General features: G+C 46.3%; 1 protein-coding gene across 4 annotated transcripts in view; it reads left to right on the top strand.

Annotated features, from left to right (window-relative positions):
- Pcyt1b (phosphate cytidylyltransferase 1B, choline) overlaps nucleotides 1–14,812 on the top strand; it is a 93,875-nt gene extending 79,063 nt beyond the window's left edge. For 3 of the 4 annotated variants that reach the window (XM_085684926.2, XM_048449786.3, XM_048449789.3), the window contains exons 7-8: nucleotides 392–580; nucleotides 11,129–14,812. In XM_085684926.2, the coding sequence (XP_085541052.1) occupies nucleotides 392–580; nucleotides 11,129–11,341 (402 nt within the window). In that variant the 3' untranslated portion in view covers nucleotides 11,342–14,812. Of the gene's footprint in view, nucleotides 1–391; nucleotides 581–3,215; nucleotides 4,177–11,128 lie in introns of those variants that run through there. The other variant, XM_087902504.1, reaches the window with a different exon arrangement.
- The last annotated feature ends 2,836 nt before the right edge of the window (nucleotides 14,813–17,648 follow it).

Here is a 17,648-nt window from a genome sequence, read left to right as displayed (position 1 = left end):
TGGTTTTACCACTACCCCAGTAAAACAGAATTCTCAGGCAGCCCCTGACCAACCATTCTATATGCAATGCATAATTTTATCTATGTTCCAAAAGAATTGAGTATGGGTATTTGCTCAATAAAGGGAAGTTCTGTAGTTTTGTATTCTGTTCTCATACAATCTCTACTCATAGATGTTGAACAGATTGAACACAGTACAACGTTTGAACTTCCCTTTATAGATCCAAATAGACTGATTGCAAGACGTGCCTTCCCATCAGTCTAGCCCTTGGGGAAAATGACATCTACCCTTTACATTAGGAGCAAACCCAACCTTGATGTGAAACATAACCAATAGAGATGGACTTCTCTGCTGTCCTCTTGAACCAATCTATCCCATCGATTTTTACCAGGAGAAGAAGTACCGTTTCCAGAATCAGGTGGACAAGATGAAGGAGAAGGTCAAGAATGTGGAAGAAAGATCAAAGGAATTTGTTAACAGAGTAGAGGAGAAGAGTCACGACCTAATTCAAAAGTGGGAAGAAAAATCAAGAGAGTTCATTGGCAACTTCCTGGAATTGTTTGGGCCAGATGGTGCATGGGTATGTAGCTATTTTACTTGGCATTGACATGGTGGGTATTTTCAGCTTATCTTCCTTGCATGGAGCTCCTCAAGGATGTCCCTTATCCAGTGGCCTCTGCTCAGACACCATTTCAAGTCACTCCGAGGCCATGTCCGTATTCAGTTACTGATTCATCCCTCAGAATGGTGTCAAATGGCACACAAAGTGGGGTCTTCTCTGTTTCTGTTCTCAGAACCTGGAAGGCATTCACTTGCCTTTGAGTGTCTTGTGTTGCAAACGTTGATCCCAGCCTTCCAGCTGGAGGTGATGCAAAGCTTAGGGCTAAATGCAACATGAGTCACTGCAACATGGAGCTTGTGTTGGAAGTCAGGTCCAAGGGCTCTTAGATCAACTATAGGCATTCGGCTTTGGGGGAGGTGTTGTATTAAATTTTCCGGGAGAGACATGAATAAACATGTACTCACCCCAGATAGAGTACCAATGACAGAACAAAGTAACGACTCAGCTCAATTCTGGCTTGCTGAAACAATGAGTTTATCAGGCTTAACGAGCATGAGAGAGGGGTTGCTAACAGGTGTGTGAATGACATCAGCCAAAGTCCCAGCTCAGACTGGATGACAAATTTCCTATAGCTGAGTAGGTACAGTTCCCTTTCAGGTGGCCTTCCACACTTTATATATCCTAGCGGCTCTCAAGACCACAGGTAACCGGGACAGAATGACAGTTGGCAGGGAGGTGCAGGAAGGGATGGTCAGAATCTTGGATGAGGGTCTAATGACCATCCTCATGATCTCTTTCTATGTGTCAACAGTCCGGGCCATTGAAAGTCTCCTGGGGGTATTTCACATCTGCTCTAATTAAGTACATAGAGTTTATTATGCCTGGGGCACAATGCTCCCCAGTAGAAGAATGTAAAAGAATGGAGCCGCTCTACCACTCTGGGTTATCAGGATCTCTGTCACTAGAGAGAAAAAGGAGTAGCAGAATCTTGCCTTGTAACTGTGCCGATAAAACCTTGATTTTCCATTTTCCCCCTTGGCATGTAGTTGTTGGTATAGGTCCCAAAAGTCTTAAGGGACTGAGACCATGATTCAAGAAAGGAGAGGCATATTGTTTTCCTCACCTAAATTCTTTAGGCAATTGTGATTCATAACTGTAGATGTAGAGCTGATGAGGGTTTTGACAAATAGATATCTTTAATTTTAAATTTACTTCCTTTTTAGAAAGAAATACTATGTATATGTTCATATGTGTACATGCATGGGATATGAACGTCTGTGTGCAGAGGCTGGTAGAAGATGTCAAGTGTCCTCCCCCATCACCCTCACTTATTCTTTTAAATCAGAGTTTCTCCCTGAACCCAGCGCTCCTGTTTTCTTGGCTAAGATGGAAGCCAGAAAGCACCAGCAACCCTCCTGTCTTGGCAAATCAGAGTGCTTGCTACGCAATCATGAGGACCTGGGTTTGGACCTCAGCATCTGTGTAACAAGCCAGCCATCCCTTACACAGCTGTGAGCCCACGTTCTAAGTGTGCTGGGACTCTCTAGCCTCAAGCCAACTTTCTTTTGAAAATGTAAAGAAGTGATTCCATTTGCTTTCCTTAATCTTAAATAGCTAAGATTTCTTGCTAGGCTATGAGGAGTGTCTAAGGAAATCCATGTCTACTTAATTGTTTTATTGATGGGTTGTCACTAGTGTCTTTGCTCATTTGAGCTCATTCATTATAGGGTTATCTAAAAGTAAAACACTCAATTAGTATAGGAAAAGAACAATGTTCTGAGAGTTGGAAGAGATGCTTAAAGTCTAGTGAACTCGACCATGTTAGAGAAGTTGTTATAAGCTACCAATATTCTATCTGTAGGCTGAGTTTGAAAGGGACGGGCTAACTGAGCCATTAAGAGCTCCCAGTGAGGACTTGCAGGAGAGCAGAAACCATGCAATGGGTTCCTTCTCACTTTTTTGGTTCATTTTCAGTTCAGATGATTAGATTTATTAGGTCTTGTCTGTGCACGGAAGAGCACAAAGACAGACCAAGTGAACACCCTGCTCTCTGATCATTAGTATATGAATTCTGAACTCGCCCTTTTGATCCAGTGTATGCCTTCGTACTTGGCTTCTTCACAGTTTTCTGACTCTGAAGACCCAGTGAGTGGTTTTTAATGACGCCATATAGCAGCTCATTTGCTCACACGCTTCAGAAAAGGAACTCTGCCAGAAGCCCTCGGGCTGTGACTCACTGGGTGGATGCTTTCTCCGCCTGGGGTGAGCAAAGGCAAGGCAAGGATATCATTTCATGGGAACTTTCTACCCCCAGGCTTTTCAGGCTCCCGGCAAAGGCGAAAGCGTAGCTGGAATTGTTCTTAGGAAGTCTGGTGACAGCGAGCGGAGGTGATTTTTAAGAAATGGAAACCCAGCTTAGAGACTGGAGGTTTTTCTTTGAAAAACTTGCTATTAGTGTCAAAACTGTTATTAACATTAATTTACTGTATCAGCCAAACTTAGACATTACTTTTTTTCTGTTGACATTAAAAGTACAGGAATAGTTACAAGGATGTTAAACGGCAAGATAAGTAATTTGCTTTTCATGAATATGCTATTATTATAATAATTCTTTATTTGTGGATTTGTGACTGGAACTCATTTCTTAAAACAGGGGATCTGCATTACCTGCAAGTACAGTACTGATACAAAGCAGGCCGACTTAGAAAGGCACAAAATAGGAAGATTTAAGGTCCAAAATTTGATAGAGCAGGATTGGTATGCGACTTCACATGCTGCTCATGGTGGGTACCCCACACAGGCCTTTCTTCACCGACAGCCTGCATGAGGGAACGGACCTTCCTCACATCTGCAAAGGACGCGAGGACGCGGTGAGGCCCAAACTCTCCACGTACACTGTCTTCCTTCGCTTATGGCACTGGACACAGCTTACTGTTTGGTGGATCAAATCCAATAGGCAGAACTTTACAATAAACTCCAAGGCAGCCTGTGCTATGTGATGTCCAGGCCAGGCTAGGCTACCAAGTGAGGACCTGTCTCAAAAACCAACCAAAACAGTACCAGACGGACTTGGTTGTCTTGGTATTTCTATTTCTTTTTGGAAGAGTAGGACTTGCGAGCTCTTCGTGACCTTATTTCCCCCGCTTCCTCTGCCTCCCCCAACCTGATTCATAGATTTACGCTGTGGAGGTGGGTCAAAGGAATATTTGAATTTGCTCCTTAGCTATTGTCATGGGAGGGCACTACACAAAGATGCAAATAGCAGGAATGGGACCCTTGGAGGCATTGTTGGAGGCTGTCTGCCACGAAGACAATTTTAACAATTTAAAACTAGCAACCTATTAACTGCAATAATAGATTCTCCCGTTCCCACTTACTCAGCCTGACTGGTGGGCTATTAGGGACCAAATCGTTCTTTTCTTTTTTTTTTTTTTTTTTACTTACATTACTTTATTTATTTAACTACTATTAATTGATTTTTCTAAGTTTTCTTGAGTCATATTCAGAAGGTGGCCTATAATCCATTCCCAATGACAAGAGAAACCTGTGATACTGTGTTTACACTACTGTAATGAAACATCTAAGACTACTAAAGAAGGCAAGTTGATTTCATGCACACGACTGAAGTGAGTTTAATTTATCATACATGAACTTTTTAGGATTCATACCAAACTATCCAAAAGTTTTAAACTTAGTTTTCACACATGGTAGCCGTTGTCTTTAACATGTGCACATGTGTAATACATTCTTAGGATGTATGTAGTAAATAAAGCCATTTTATGGGAAAGAGAACAAGAAAAAAGAGAGGGAGGACAATATGAGAGAAATTCTCTGAGCTCACTGTTTGGGAGGCTTTGGGGCTTTTTGGTAGGGCAGCGCATCATGGCAGAAGAGTGTGTGATGTCACTCACCTTGTGACACCTAAGAGAAGGGAGCAAAAGGGAAGAAGAGGGAGCAGGGTTCACCCACAAGGATGAGAAGACTTTTCATTTGGGCTCTTTCTGGAAGGTTTCTAGCCAGCCTCCCAGTCTGCAAGGACAAACCCTTAATACATGGACACCTGGGCAGATGGTCCAGATCCAAGCAGTAGCACCTTTCAGACGAAGGACTCAAGATTGCCTCTCCTTGTGAGGACTGTCTTTTAAGGACTGATTGTCTCAAAAGAAGAGCTCTACATGAACTTAACTTGGAAGCTTGCTTGCTTATGTTGGGGCTGATGCTGTTTGTCTCTAAAATGGCAGTTAATGAAGGATGCTGGGTTAAGGGATGTTGGCCCAGCATGTAGGTTTTACTTTGGGTATTGGTCTTCTTAAAGCAGTTCCACTACTTTTGTTTGAAGCATCTGAATTCATGGAGCAGACACACTGACTGAAATATTAGCACCTCAATCACGGGCTAGTGTCCACCACTATATTACTTCATTGACTTCGAAAAGAAAGTTCTTCCCTGTTGCGTACAGTGATATGAACCCATTTTATTTTACCAAACATGGGCCCTTTCCTTTAATGATCAAAGACAAAGGTCTCAAGTCCAGTGGAAACTTTTAGTTTATCTTAGACCAGGAGCTTATCCTCTGGCCCAGACTAGTCTAGTAGATCCCATGCCAACAAGACTGTGTCATTTGTTACATGCAATTATTTTGTTGGTTTTTTAAAAAAAGACTATGGAGGTGATTTGGGATTGGGGAATTTATATAATGCATGATCCACTGCTATTTTTTAAATTGTGGCATATGTATTTATGTACATCATAAAATTTGCCATTTTAACTTTTTTTTTCACAAGACAGGGTTTCTCTGTGTAGCTTTGGAGACTGTCCTGGAACTCACTCTGTAGACTAAGCTGGCCTCGAACTCACAGAGATTCACCTGCCTCTGCTTCCCAAGTGCTGGAATTAAAGGTGTGCACTACCATCACCCAGTTTAACTTTTTATTTCCATGCTTGAATATCAAAATCAGGACCTCATGCATACTAGACAAGTGCTCTACCACTGAACTACACGGCCAGTCCCATTTTAACCATGTTCAAGCAAACAGTGGCATTAAGTACATTCATACCAGCATGTAAGCATCATCACCATCTGTCTCCAGAATGTTTCTACCGTGTCAAAAAGATGCTGCACCTTATAAGTACAAACATCCTACACAAAAGCTGCTTGAAAACATCCTCCTACTTTCTCTCTGAATTTGATTGATTACTCTAGGTAGCCATATAAGTCGAATCATACAGTATTTATTATACTTAAAATACACAAGGTTCACCTGTGTTGTAGCATGGATCAATGTTGTAGAAGCTTTTAAAAGCTGAGGAATATCCCCCCCCCCATGTACACACCATATCTACTTTGTCTATCCCTCTGGTGGTGGATACTTGGGTTGTGCCACTCTGGGCAGTTGTAAATAATGCTGCAATGAACTCTTTGGTGTTTGGCACATAGCCTTTTGAGTCCCCACTTTCAGGTCTCTTGGTCACAAACATAGACACAAAACTGCTGGGTCACATGGGTCGTCATTTCAGGCACACTGCTAATTTTTAGGATCATTTTGATTTTGATAAAAGAGATAACATGAAGTATGTGCGTGCGAACTAGATCTCACACTGGGAACATTTTCCTCTTTCTTTGCTGGGGACTGAGTCCAGAACCTGGCAAGTGCTTTACTGGTGAGCCACACTCCCAGCCTTTCCACGCAAGACTTGATAGTCCTAACAAATGTATTTTTAAGCAAATATACATAAAAAGACTGCGCAAACATGAAAGCCTTTAGCCCTGAAAGAGCCTAATCACAGGAGAGGTGCTCACGAGCATGGACTCACTTCTTAGCTGTGCAGCCTTGGGCAAGTTCTTTTGTGGTTATTGTAGTTTCATGAATGGTTTCTTTTTGTGAGTTCCTTCTCTAAGGTATATTCGGTGCCTTACACACGCTAGTGTTCCAGGACTAACATGTGTCCCGGCCCCAGCCGCGACCCCAGCCGCGACCCCAGCCGCGGCCCCAGCCGCGACCCCAGCCGCGACCCCAGCCCGCCTTGACAAGTACTTCTCCATCTCCACACCTCAGTCACAGCAACTGTAAGGGGAAAGTCAGCTTTATTCCTCCTAGGTTTGTCGAGAGGATTAAGCCAGTTCATAACAATTTCTCCATAACAGGGCCTGACACCAAGACCACATCAGCCACGGTGAAGGCTCAGTCACTGTAGATGATGGTGTTTATCGAGCTGGCCAGAGTGGAAACACCAACTCTTCTGTCTTCTTGGCTTTCATCTTCCTTACCAGAGGTCCAAGTGAGATCATACTAGGTTTTTTTTTTCACTTCATTTTGACTCACATGCCAGGATGTATAGGAGACACAAAAAGACTTTAAAGGCATTCAGCAAGATATTCACTGCCACACTAGATGCTAAATACTTCTTAAAAGGGAGAACTTTGTAGGAGGGAAACAGAAAATTACTTTCACACGGACAGGAGTATAAATGGGATTATTTTCTTGGGGAAAACTTTCTAAATGGAAACCCGTTAATACAATAAAAGATTGAATTGAAATACCTTTTCTCTTTGAAAATGTCATGCCATGGTCTTCATTATTTGTTATATTTCTAAAGAGCTTTTCTCCCCAGGAAGCTCATTATGAACTGTCTCCTGATTGGATTCAATTCAGCTCCTTTGTGGGGGAACCACCCCGGAAAGTCCAGCAGAAACAGATCGGAGAACCTGCAAGTCCAGGCCCGGCTGCTTCTGCATGGGTAGCACATTTTGTGAAGGGTGACACCACTGTTTATCATTAAAGATTTAAATTCTTTCATCCCTTTAGGCGGAATAGTCTCAAGTTATGAGCTTGATTCAAACTACAGTAGACAAGATGTAGATTTCTTAGAAAGTGGGCTTCTAATGGAAATGCTGACAATCCATTAACAGCAGGAGGGCTAATGGCTGCCACTAAAAATATGCTGAAAGATTATAGTAATAAAAACACATATTTTAAAGTGCCTGCTAGAAGTTCAAGGATTTTTTTAATGTTACTGTTAATAATAGGCTACCCAATCCTTTTGGCATTTGATTTTGTCTCATAAATGGGCTTAATCTCAGGTAATGCTGTTGTACGGCACTATTTTTTTTCCTGTTTGATTTCATGGGGGTTGGCTGTCTTTTGGCAGAATTATCAGTGCTCTTAATGGAAGGTAAATAATTGCTGTATTTGTAGACAGGTGGAATTTTCAATCTGGGAAGAATCTCAGTGATCAGCACGGCTTCTCTATTATATTTTCCAGGGGAAACTTTAGGCTCTAAAAAGTGCCAGACTAGGGCTTAGGAAGGAAAATGAGTGCACGGAGGAGTTAATGGCGTACCTCAGGTCTTAATGTTTCCCAGCTATGTCACTAGGGAAATGCCCGTCCGACCTCCTTAGCCAGGCTATTTGAATTTCTTTCTTCCTATCACAATACGTTTTGTGAAGGCAAAAGCAACATGCAGCAGCTACTGCTTTGTATTTCTTGGGGATCAGTCCAGGGCTTCCTTCAGATACCAAAACCTGGGGATGCTCAAACCCCTTAGAGAAAATGGCATAGTATTGGCACAAAAAACTACACACATCCCCTGTATACTTTAAATGATTTCGATGACCTATAATAGCTAACATGATGTAAATTAGGCATTGTGCTATACTGTCAGGGAACAATTGCTAGAGAAAGTCTGTACATGGTCATTGTAAATGCCATGTTTGATCTGCAGACAGTTGAAGCCATGGATGTGGAACTAGCGCACATGAAAGACTGAGTTTATTCATTACAGAACTACTCTGAAGGCAATGACTTGACAGGTCTGGAGGCACAGTATTATAATCCCAGCTAGGTGAGAGAGCAAGGCAGGAGGATCGCAAGTTCAAGGACAGCCTGAGCAAATTAGAGCGACCCTGTCTCAAAAAGTAAAAATAAAAAGCCAGGTGTGTTGGCACACATCTTTAATCCCAGCACTTTGGAGGCAGAGACAAGTGGATCTCTGTGACTTTGAGGCCAGCTTGGTGTACTTATTGAGTTCCAGGACAGGGCTCCATACAAAGATCCTGTCTAAAAATATAAGGGGAGATGGGGCTATAGATTAGTGGCAGAGCACCTGTCTCACTTGTGTGAGGCTCTGGGTTCAGTTCTGTGCACCCCGAACATATATATATATATATATATATATATATATATATATATATATACACACACACACATAGATTAAAAGACAAAAAGCTCCCCTGCAGTCCATCATGTTGCCTAGATCTTCTCCATTGACAGTATATCCATTTCTTCTATAGCACTGAAATAATGCAGGTCATGTGATCCGAAAACCATCCAGTTTTCTAGAGCATTTTCAGAGCACTTTTCACATTAGTAAGGATTCTTTAAGAACCTGACTTTCTTGCCCGGAAAGACATCTCAAAAGTTAAGAGCACTTGGTGCTTTTGTAGGGTGCCCAGGCTTGATTTCCAGCACCCACATGGCAGCTCACAACCATTCCCATCTGTAACCCCAGTTCTATGGCATCTGAAGCCCTCTTCTGACCTCTGAGGGCAGGGCATCAGGCAGTCACATGGTGCACACATACATGCAGAGAAATACACATTAAATAAAATGAATAAATTGCTTTTTTTTCAAAAACAAAAAGAACCTGTTTTTGGTCAGCTGTTTAGTATATCATCTTGAAGTTAAATATTCTTTGTCTAATTTGTTTCAGAAGTTTACACTTTTATCTGTTATACTACTACAATATCTATACTCATAAATATTTACTTACATCTCCAATCCCTAGGGGAAAAAGAAGATTTTGCTGTTGTCTCCCAGGAAGGTGCTGTGTGTTAGCATCCGCCCAGTGGCAGCAGCGTGGCCCCATCCACACTCACCATTACAAATTAAGGAAACGTTAGCAATCTGATACAGTAAAAAGTGTTTCTTCCCTGGCTGATTAGCTCAGTTCTTAGAGCATAGCGCTGAGACAGTGGCTCATTCTGATCCTTTGATTACTATAGTGAGGCTGGCCGTTTTTAGTTCATTTTATAACACCCTCTCATCCCATAGCATTCCTCAACCCAGCAAATGGCACAGCCACTTTCCAGTTCCACCAGCAGAAATTAGAGTCACTTGGAGAGGTCTTCCTCCTATGTGTCGCATCCCACCTGTCAGCCAGACCGCATGCTTATACTGTAGGGCTCCATTTAAAAGGCCATTCTGGTAAATGTCAAAACTTATGGGACAGAAAACAGGTCTGTGTTGAGAGTGGGACAGGCGGTGATGGGTGACAAAGGGCCTTGAGAGCATTTGGCCCTGATGAAGTCCCCTATGCCTAGAGTGTAGTGGTAGTCACACAACTGTGACTACGTGTCAGAGTTCCCACAAGTGCACACAAGACAGGAGGGTTTCGCAGACCTCAACTTCAGTGTGGGGAGAAATGCTGCCCATTTCCTCATCATCTTCCCAGCCACCAGGTCGAGCCAGGGGCTATCACAGTCTTCACAGCAGTCTCTTCCCGGCACAGTAGCTAGGGAGGTCACTGGAAAAGACTGAAGCAAATGTGCTCCTCTTTTTGCTTGCAAGGCTCCAGAAGTTTCTCTTCCCCTCAGAGAAGGTTCTGAGTGACTCAGTACCCACCCCCCACCCCACTGCTTCCCCTAGGCCACCACCCACTGGCCCCTCCCTACTAGCTCTCTGCCTTGCTGAGAGGACAGTCTTGCTCCTCCCTCTGTCCCTGTAAACACGCCTGAGTGGTTCTCCACAGAGAGCGATGCAGACATCCCATAATGGTTGCCAAAGCCTCCATGACAGCCCCCCACTACTTCTCCAATATCTCCGTCTAACTCTTTTCCTCATGCCCTCCGGGCAGCAGACCCCACGCCAGTCCTGTGGTCAGCTTCTTCTTCCTGGCTCATGACTTTCTGTCTTCTTGGGACTGTCTGGAACTGGCTTCCCACTGATTTCTGCTGCTGGGAGAGCTCCCTCCCTCCTCTCCTGCAGATCTTCTGCCCAGAGAGCATTTCCTCAGTGAGGCCCTCATTAACAATTGCAGCCCAGCGCCCCAGTGTGGTAACCTTGCTCTTTGAGATAGTCTCTCGTAGCCCTAGGCTTGTCTCAAATTCCGCCTGCCTCAGACTCCCAGGCACTCCGCATGCAGGTGTCAGCCACCAGGCCTGGCGTGGTACCTTCTCTTGCCTTATTTTTCTCATGGATCACATTTCTGTCTGCTATACCACATGCTTTGTTCATTGTGTGATTTCTCCTAATATCCACACAGACAAAGGTTTTTGTTTTATAAGACCCTACCACTACCTAGGACATTGCTACTTTGCCTGGCAGTTAAATTGATAAAAGAGGAGCAAAGTCCCATCCATCAGCAGGAACTGTAACCTTAGGTCACTTCTTACCGGCCTCAGATTTCATCATTTCTCCCTATTTATAGCCTTAGTTAACATGGAATGTCATATGAGTCGTGGGTGCCTGTGTTTTGGCGAAGTGGCTCTCCATCCTGCCCTTCCTTTCTCCATAACTGCACTCGAAATCATTGTGTTAACAGAGACTTTCTCTCAATCTTTTCTCTAGAAGCAGATGTTCCAGGAGAGAAGCAGCCGAATGCTACAGGCCTTATCTCCGAAGCAGAGTCCCGTGAGCAGCCCAACCCGGAGCCGGTCCCCTTCCCGCTCACCATCTCCCACCTTCTCATGGCTCCCCAACAAGACCTCTCCCCCCTCCTCACCCAAAGCAGCCTCAGCCTCCATCAGCAGCATGAGTGAGGGGGATGAGGATGAGAAGTAAAGGTGCCTGGCCAAGAAGAGCCACAGCACACAGGATGGGAAGGGGTCCCAGGCTGCCTGGGTGGTGTTGAGAGCTGCCGCTCAGCAGGGAGATGGGAGTTCAGCCACGGGAAGGAACTGGGGCCAGCTCCTCGTCCTTCTCCATACAGCCTGGCCTGGGCTCAGCATGGAGGTTCCCAACCTGAAAACCCGTACAAACCTTCTTAGCATCATAGAATCACCCCCACATTAGCCCTGCTATGGAAAGGTGCAGAGCACTCCATGAAGTGGGGTGACTTCTGCTTTGGCCCACACATTCATCCTTATCAAATAAGCCACCTGCAGAAGCGCTGCTGCCTTACCCTGCTAGCTCCAGCCCTCTAAGAGCCTTGCACGCGGCCTCCTATCTCCCAAACTCTCCCAGAATGAATTCCCTTCCAGATGAGGGGGCTGAGTGCTTCTAAAATGGGCACGTGAACGACACTGCAGCCTTCTCAGTGCAGCTACTAAGGCCTGATGAAGCAACTGTCAACTCTTTCCTGCTCCAGGACCATGACTCTGACCCAGCTTCGCTTTGGCCAGATGGAAAAGTGTGAACCTTAACTTCTCATTAACAGTTGTGTCAAGGTGAATGCCACCTAAGGCCTGCCGTGCTTCTGGCTGTACTGTACATCACTGGCATGATGACACTGTTTTCCAGAGATTCCCCGAACTGACGGAATCACAGAAGGAAACCTGTCTTGTCTAAAAAAAAATCACCAAACCAACCAGGGGCTGCTTTGCTTTGGCTCCATGAATGGAAGAGAAACTATCTCCCGGAGCTTAAAGGAATGGCTCTGTCCATTCCTAACCACTTCACAGTTCATAGTCCTTGAGTAACATTTCGATGTAACAAATTCTTAGTATACGGATAGGGGGTGCTACCTGCACGTGTCTGTTCTATGTATCCTCCAACTGTGCCAGCCCAGGGTATAGACCATACGCAATATGAATATATGGTGGTGGTGTTTTGCTATCTGCTCCTCTCCCGCTCTCTCCCTGACCCCCTGCTGAAATGCTTTATCTAAAGAACCAACGGGTCCCCTCGTGGGCACCTTGTCAAAAACTCAATCAAATGTTAGATTCCTGTAGAAATGTTTTTGCCCCAGAAAATTCCCGTTCTTTACCCATGCCATTTTGGGTAAAGGGAAGCTCCGAAGAGTCTTGCAAAGAATTGGAGGTTCAATCCTTTGAATGGCCTAAGGGACGCTGGTTATGTCTGGCTCTAGCTTCTGTGGATGGGATGGAGACTCTCGGAATACTGTAGAATGTTTGGGGCTACTGTTCTCCAACCATGTGTAGGGAATGTACAGGTCCAGCTAAGGTTTAGAGTCAACCTCTTAGGTACAAATAAAAGTTCCCGATTTTCCTGGTAAAGTCAGACAGCACTGAGGCTTGACAGAATGAAGGCCATAACCTATGACTTGTGGGCAAAGCCCTTCACCTCTGGTGGCAGAAGCATCCCTTTGTTCAGAGGCTTTGGGGATACACCTTCTGGATGGCAATCAGTGGAGAAAGCACCCTGTCTTTTCCGTTGGGGTTGAGCCACCTCCCCACTCACCTGCAGATCAGTGGTGATTATTGCAAAGCCAAACTGTGAGGCTAAGCCAGCTCTGAGCCTCCTTGTTCTGGGCAGTTCTTCCAGAACTGGGTAAAGTGCATGGAAGACAGGGTTGGTGGGAACACGGCCTGGGAGAAAGAAAGCTCCTTTCATAGTCAAGGCCCTCTCAGAGCATCGCTGTCCAGAGACAAGGGCTTCAATTCTCCCATCGGAACTGCTTGAGCTCAGCCCTTCCACCAGGACAAGTCATGCCCGGATGCCTTCCATTTCAGCTGACACTTGTGCCCGTGAAAGGACACGTAGATGGGCCAAGCAAATACAGATAGGGAGGACAAGAGAAGAGGAGAAGAGAGGATCTCAGAGAGAGAAAAGAAAATCTGCTGTCTTAAGACACTTCAGGCTGCATGTGGGGGCGGGGGGAAGCTCTCTTTGATGAGGCCGTTTGAAGACGCTGACTTCATGACCCAGGACAGAGAGATCCACTTTTACCTAAGTTTTGTTCTGAGGTGGAGAGTGTAGGGTGGATATATCAGACGACTATAATTTTGCAGGCCCTACATACCATCCTGACTCATCAGAGACTACCACGGTAGCTATGAATGGTGAAATGACCAACACTGGAATCACTCCAGGTACAGGCCCAAACAAGCCATAAGGGGGTTTAAATCTCCTCCTCATTTCCATCAGCACCTCCTCACCTTCCTAAAGCCTTCCACAAAGAAATGGGGGAGTCTGCTATCCAACCTCTAACCCTTCTTGGCCATCTGTCAGTCTTTCCCAGCCTTTACCCTGCCTTACCTCTCCCATACCCAGCAGGAGCTGGAATTGAGTCAGTCGGTCAATTCTCAGGACCAAAAGTGAGTTAAGGATGTAATGAGAGCATAAACTGTGCTACAAGCTTGGAGAAGTAAGCAGAAATGCCAAAAAAAGCAAGGAAAATGCTCTTTTTGCTCCAAAAAGTGATAGAAGTAACTTAGGGAACGGGGTAGGTTGGGAAAGGGAAGATGGAAAAAAAATAAGACTAAGTTGGTGAGTATGGGGGGATTCGTATTTTCTAACGGGTGAAGGAGGAGGGCTTCCTATCAAATATTTCCGTGGATAGTGGCTCCCCATGCAGCAGGTGGGGTCCTAGCCTCTCCAGCTTCTTTGGCATATTAGCATGCACCCCCATGCGCCCCCTGAAACCAAGTGCCGACTCCCTTCGTGCAAGCAACAGGGGTGGAGTTGTAATGTGAGAGTCACACCGAATGGTCCATTTCTGTCAAGAAACTTCCCTGTCAGGATCTGCCAGAGACAAAGGGAAACCAGCCCTGGGACAGATGTAGCGTGGCTTCTGACCTGCTGTGGGTTCAGGAGCCCCGAGCACACTATAACCTAGGCTACAAGATACTGCAGCTACTCCAGTGGGTTGCGGGCACAGTAAGAGCACAGCGAATTTTCCCTCCATCTTCAGGACTTACTTTAATGCCCTGTCCTACCCCACAGATGAGCTTGTTTTTCAGACATCTGCTCAGCACCAGTCCTGTTCCGACCATCTGATTAGAAAGGAGGAAGAAAGAAAGGAAAAGAAGAAAGAAAGCGATGAGTGAGCTCATCGGGCATTTTCTACTTCGCCTCTTCTCTAGTTTTCTGTTGTGTTACTGCAGTATGTCCGGGGACAAAGCCATAAGAACAGCTTATCTACTTACAATTCTACTGTACATATATAGAAGACGATGACTCATCTGGATTCAAGAATGACCTTATGCCCAAGCATTTGCTCTGGTGCTGAATAGTGAAAACTACTGGAATCACCCCACCCTCACCGCCGAAACTCCTAAACCCTCTTTCCCCGCTCCCAAATGGATCACAGTATTCCCAACTTGTTTCTAAATAAAGGGACGCAGAGTCGCACTTTTGTTGTCCTGTTTATTGTGTGTTGCTGTGTTCCTATCTAGGAGCTCAAACTCAGTGTGAGAAATATATACATTGTAGCAGCTGTCCTGGGCCACTGCCTGCCCAGCCGTCCTGGGCCACTGCCTGCCCAGCCGTCCTGGGCCACTGCCTGCCCAGCCGTCCTGGGCCACTGCCTGCCCAGCCGTCCTGGGCCACTGCCTGCCCACCTGTCCTGGGCCACTGCCTGCCCACCTGTCCTGGGCCACTGACTGCCCAGCCGTCCTGGGCCACTGCCTGCCCACCTGTCCTGGGTCACTGACTGCCCAGCCGTCCTGGGCCACTGCCTGCCCAGCCGTCCTGGGCCACTGCCTGCCCACCTGTCCTGGGCCACTGCCTGCCCACCTGTCCTGGGCCACTGCCTGCTCAGCCGTCCTGGGCCACTGCCTGCCCACCTGTCCTGGGCCACTGCCTGCTCAGCCATCCTGGGCCACTGCCTGCCCAGCCGTCCTGGGCCACTGACTGCCCAGCCGTCCTGGGCCACTGCCTGCTCAGCCGTCCTGGGCCACTGCCTGCCCACCTGTCCTGGGCCACTGCCTGCCCACCTGTCCTGGGCCACTGCCTGCCCAGCCGTCCTGGGCCACTGCCTGCCCACCTGTCCTGGGCCACTGCCTGCCCACCTGTCCTGGGCCACTGCCTGCCCACCTGTCCTGGGCCACTGCCTGCCCAGCCGTCCTGGGCCACTGCCTGCCCAGCCGTCCTGGGCCACTGCCTGCCCACCTGTCCTGGGCCACTGCCTGCCCACCTGTCCTGGGCCACTGCCTGCCCAGCCGTCCTGGGCCACTGCCTGCTCAGCCGTCCTGGGCCACTGCCTGCCCAGCCGTCCTGGGCCACTGCCTGCTCAGCCGTCCTGGGCCACTGCCTGCCCAGCCATCCTGGGCCACTGCCTGCCCAGCCGTCCTGGGCCACTGCCTGCCCAGCTGTGGCTTCAGCACCTGGGAGGCTCCTACCTTGCTTTCTGCTAAATGAAGCCAAGTCTTGGAGTCACCAAGTGACCCGCATCTTACTTACAACATAGGAACAGAGCCACCTGAAGGGTTGTCAGGACTGAATTACAGATCTCCCCACTCACTTGCTTCGTGGCCTTGGTCAAACCACTTCACTTCTCCAGCCTCAGTGTGGGTTCTCACAAAACAAGACGGCAAGTTGAGACATTACCTTCTGAGGTCTTCTTTGCCGATGCGGCACTATGGCTTACGAGGTAGCCTGCAATGTCCCCAAGTTTTTGCAAGCTACCACACTGACCAAGAAAAAGGGCTTACTCCCCACAAAGTAGAAAGCCTCCTGGGACCCCACAGCCAGCAGCACTGGTGATCTTGTTCCCACACTGGTAGCCTCAAGATAAAAGGCTCTCAGGTTCCACCTACTTTATCATCTTGCTATTTTTTCCTTTAACTTTTAAAATTAGTGTACAAAGAACTTCATTATAGCATTTCTTATTCTGTGTGTATGTGTGTGAATGTTCATTTATATGTGGGTGCACATGCACCTGTGTGTGTGTGTGTGTGTGTGTGTGTGTGTGTGCACGCTTGTGGATGCCTGAGATTAACCTAGTTAGTGTTCCTCAGGCTCCGCCCACATTGCTTTTCGAGGCAGGGACTCTCACTGCCCTGGATCACACCAGTTAACTAGACTGGCTGTCTCCACCTCTCCAGTGCCAGGAGTACATGTGCGCACCACATCTGATTTTGCTGTTGTTTAACACGGATTCTGGGGATCAAACTCTACTGCACTGTCTCCCCAGCTCCTCACGATGGCAGTTCTATGTATATGATTATATGTTGTCCCTACTTGTTCCCCTTCCCTGCTCTCATAGCTCCCCTCCCACTCTTATTAGTCCCTTTTCTCCAACCATTCTGCTCTTCTCTTTTCCTGGCACATGTATTCCATTCCTCTCTCTTATTTCTCCTCCCCCTTTTATATCTCTTCCCCCCTATATGAGCTCCATGTTCAATGAGAGACCCTGTCTCAAAAAATAAGGTGGAGAAGAACTGATGAAGACACCCAATGTCAATCTCTGGGCTACACACACACACACACACACACACACACACACACACACACACACACACACAAACACACACACAAAATACATATGTAAACTGACATATAGATTCTGTAAGCCCCTCGAGGCACACAAGTGGCCAGGCCTCTCCCTTGAGGACCTCCAACTGCCAGGTTCCACCCACTGAACATTATTATATATTATATCCGGTTATTAGCTGCCCTAATAACCGGATCCAGCCCCTACCCTACAGAGTAAAAAGCCCAAGCTCAGAACTCAAAATCCCACCAATCCTTAACTTGGAAAGCTCCCTTCCCGACAAGAAATGCTATATAATTCCTGTCTTCTTTCTAATTAGTTCTCTGCTGCTTCTCGGCCTGAGCGGAGGTAACCACTCGGCTGGGGTTTGCCCTCCCAATAAATCTCTTGTGTGAGGTCTGCTGTGTGGTGTGGCTTTATGGTAATCGTTGGCTCCCAACTGCCAGGACACCTTTCCCCTCACAGCTGTAATGCTTAACAGATTCTCCCTATGAAAAAGAACATGTAATGTTGTCTTTTTGAGAGAGGACGTAAAAAAAGTCAAACACCCAAACCCTAATCATTCAATCAATTAATGGGCTAATGAATTAACTGGACAGTTTTCAAAATAGATATAAACTGCCATTAAATATTTGAAAAAGTGTCCAATATCTTTAGCCACAGAGAAATGCAAATTAACCCTTTTGATATACCATCTCACGTCAGTAAGAATGGCTACCATTAAGATAACCAATAACAAATGCTGGAGGGGGT

The sequence above is a fragment of the Myodes glareolus genome, chromosome X, assembly GCF_982192425.1.
Source record: "Myodes glareolus chromosome X, mMyoGla1.1, whole genome shotgun sequence".
NCBI classification, from domain to species: domain Eukaryota; kingdom Metazoa; phylum Chordata; class Mammalia; order Rodentia; family Cricetidae; genus Myodes; species Myodes glareolus.
This window is presented reverse-complemented; position numbering and strand designations above follow the sequence as displayed.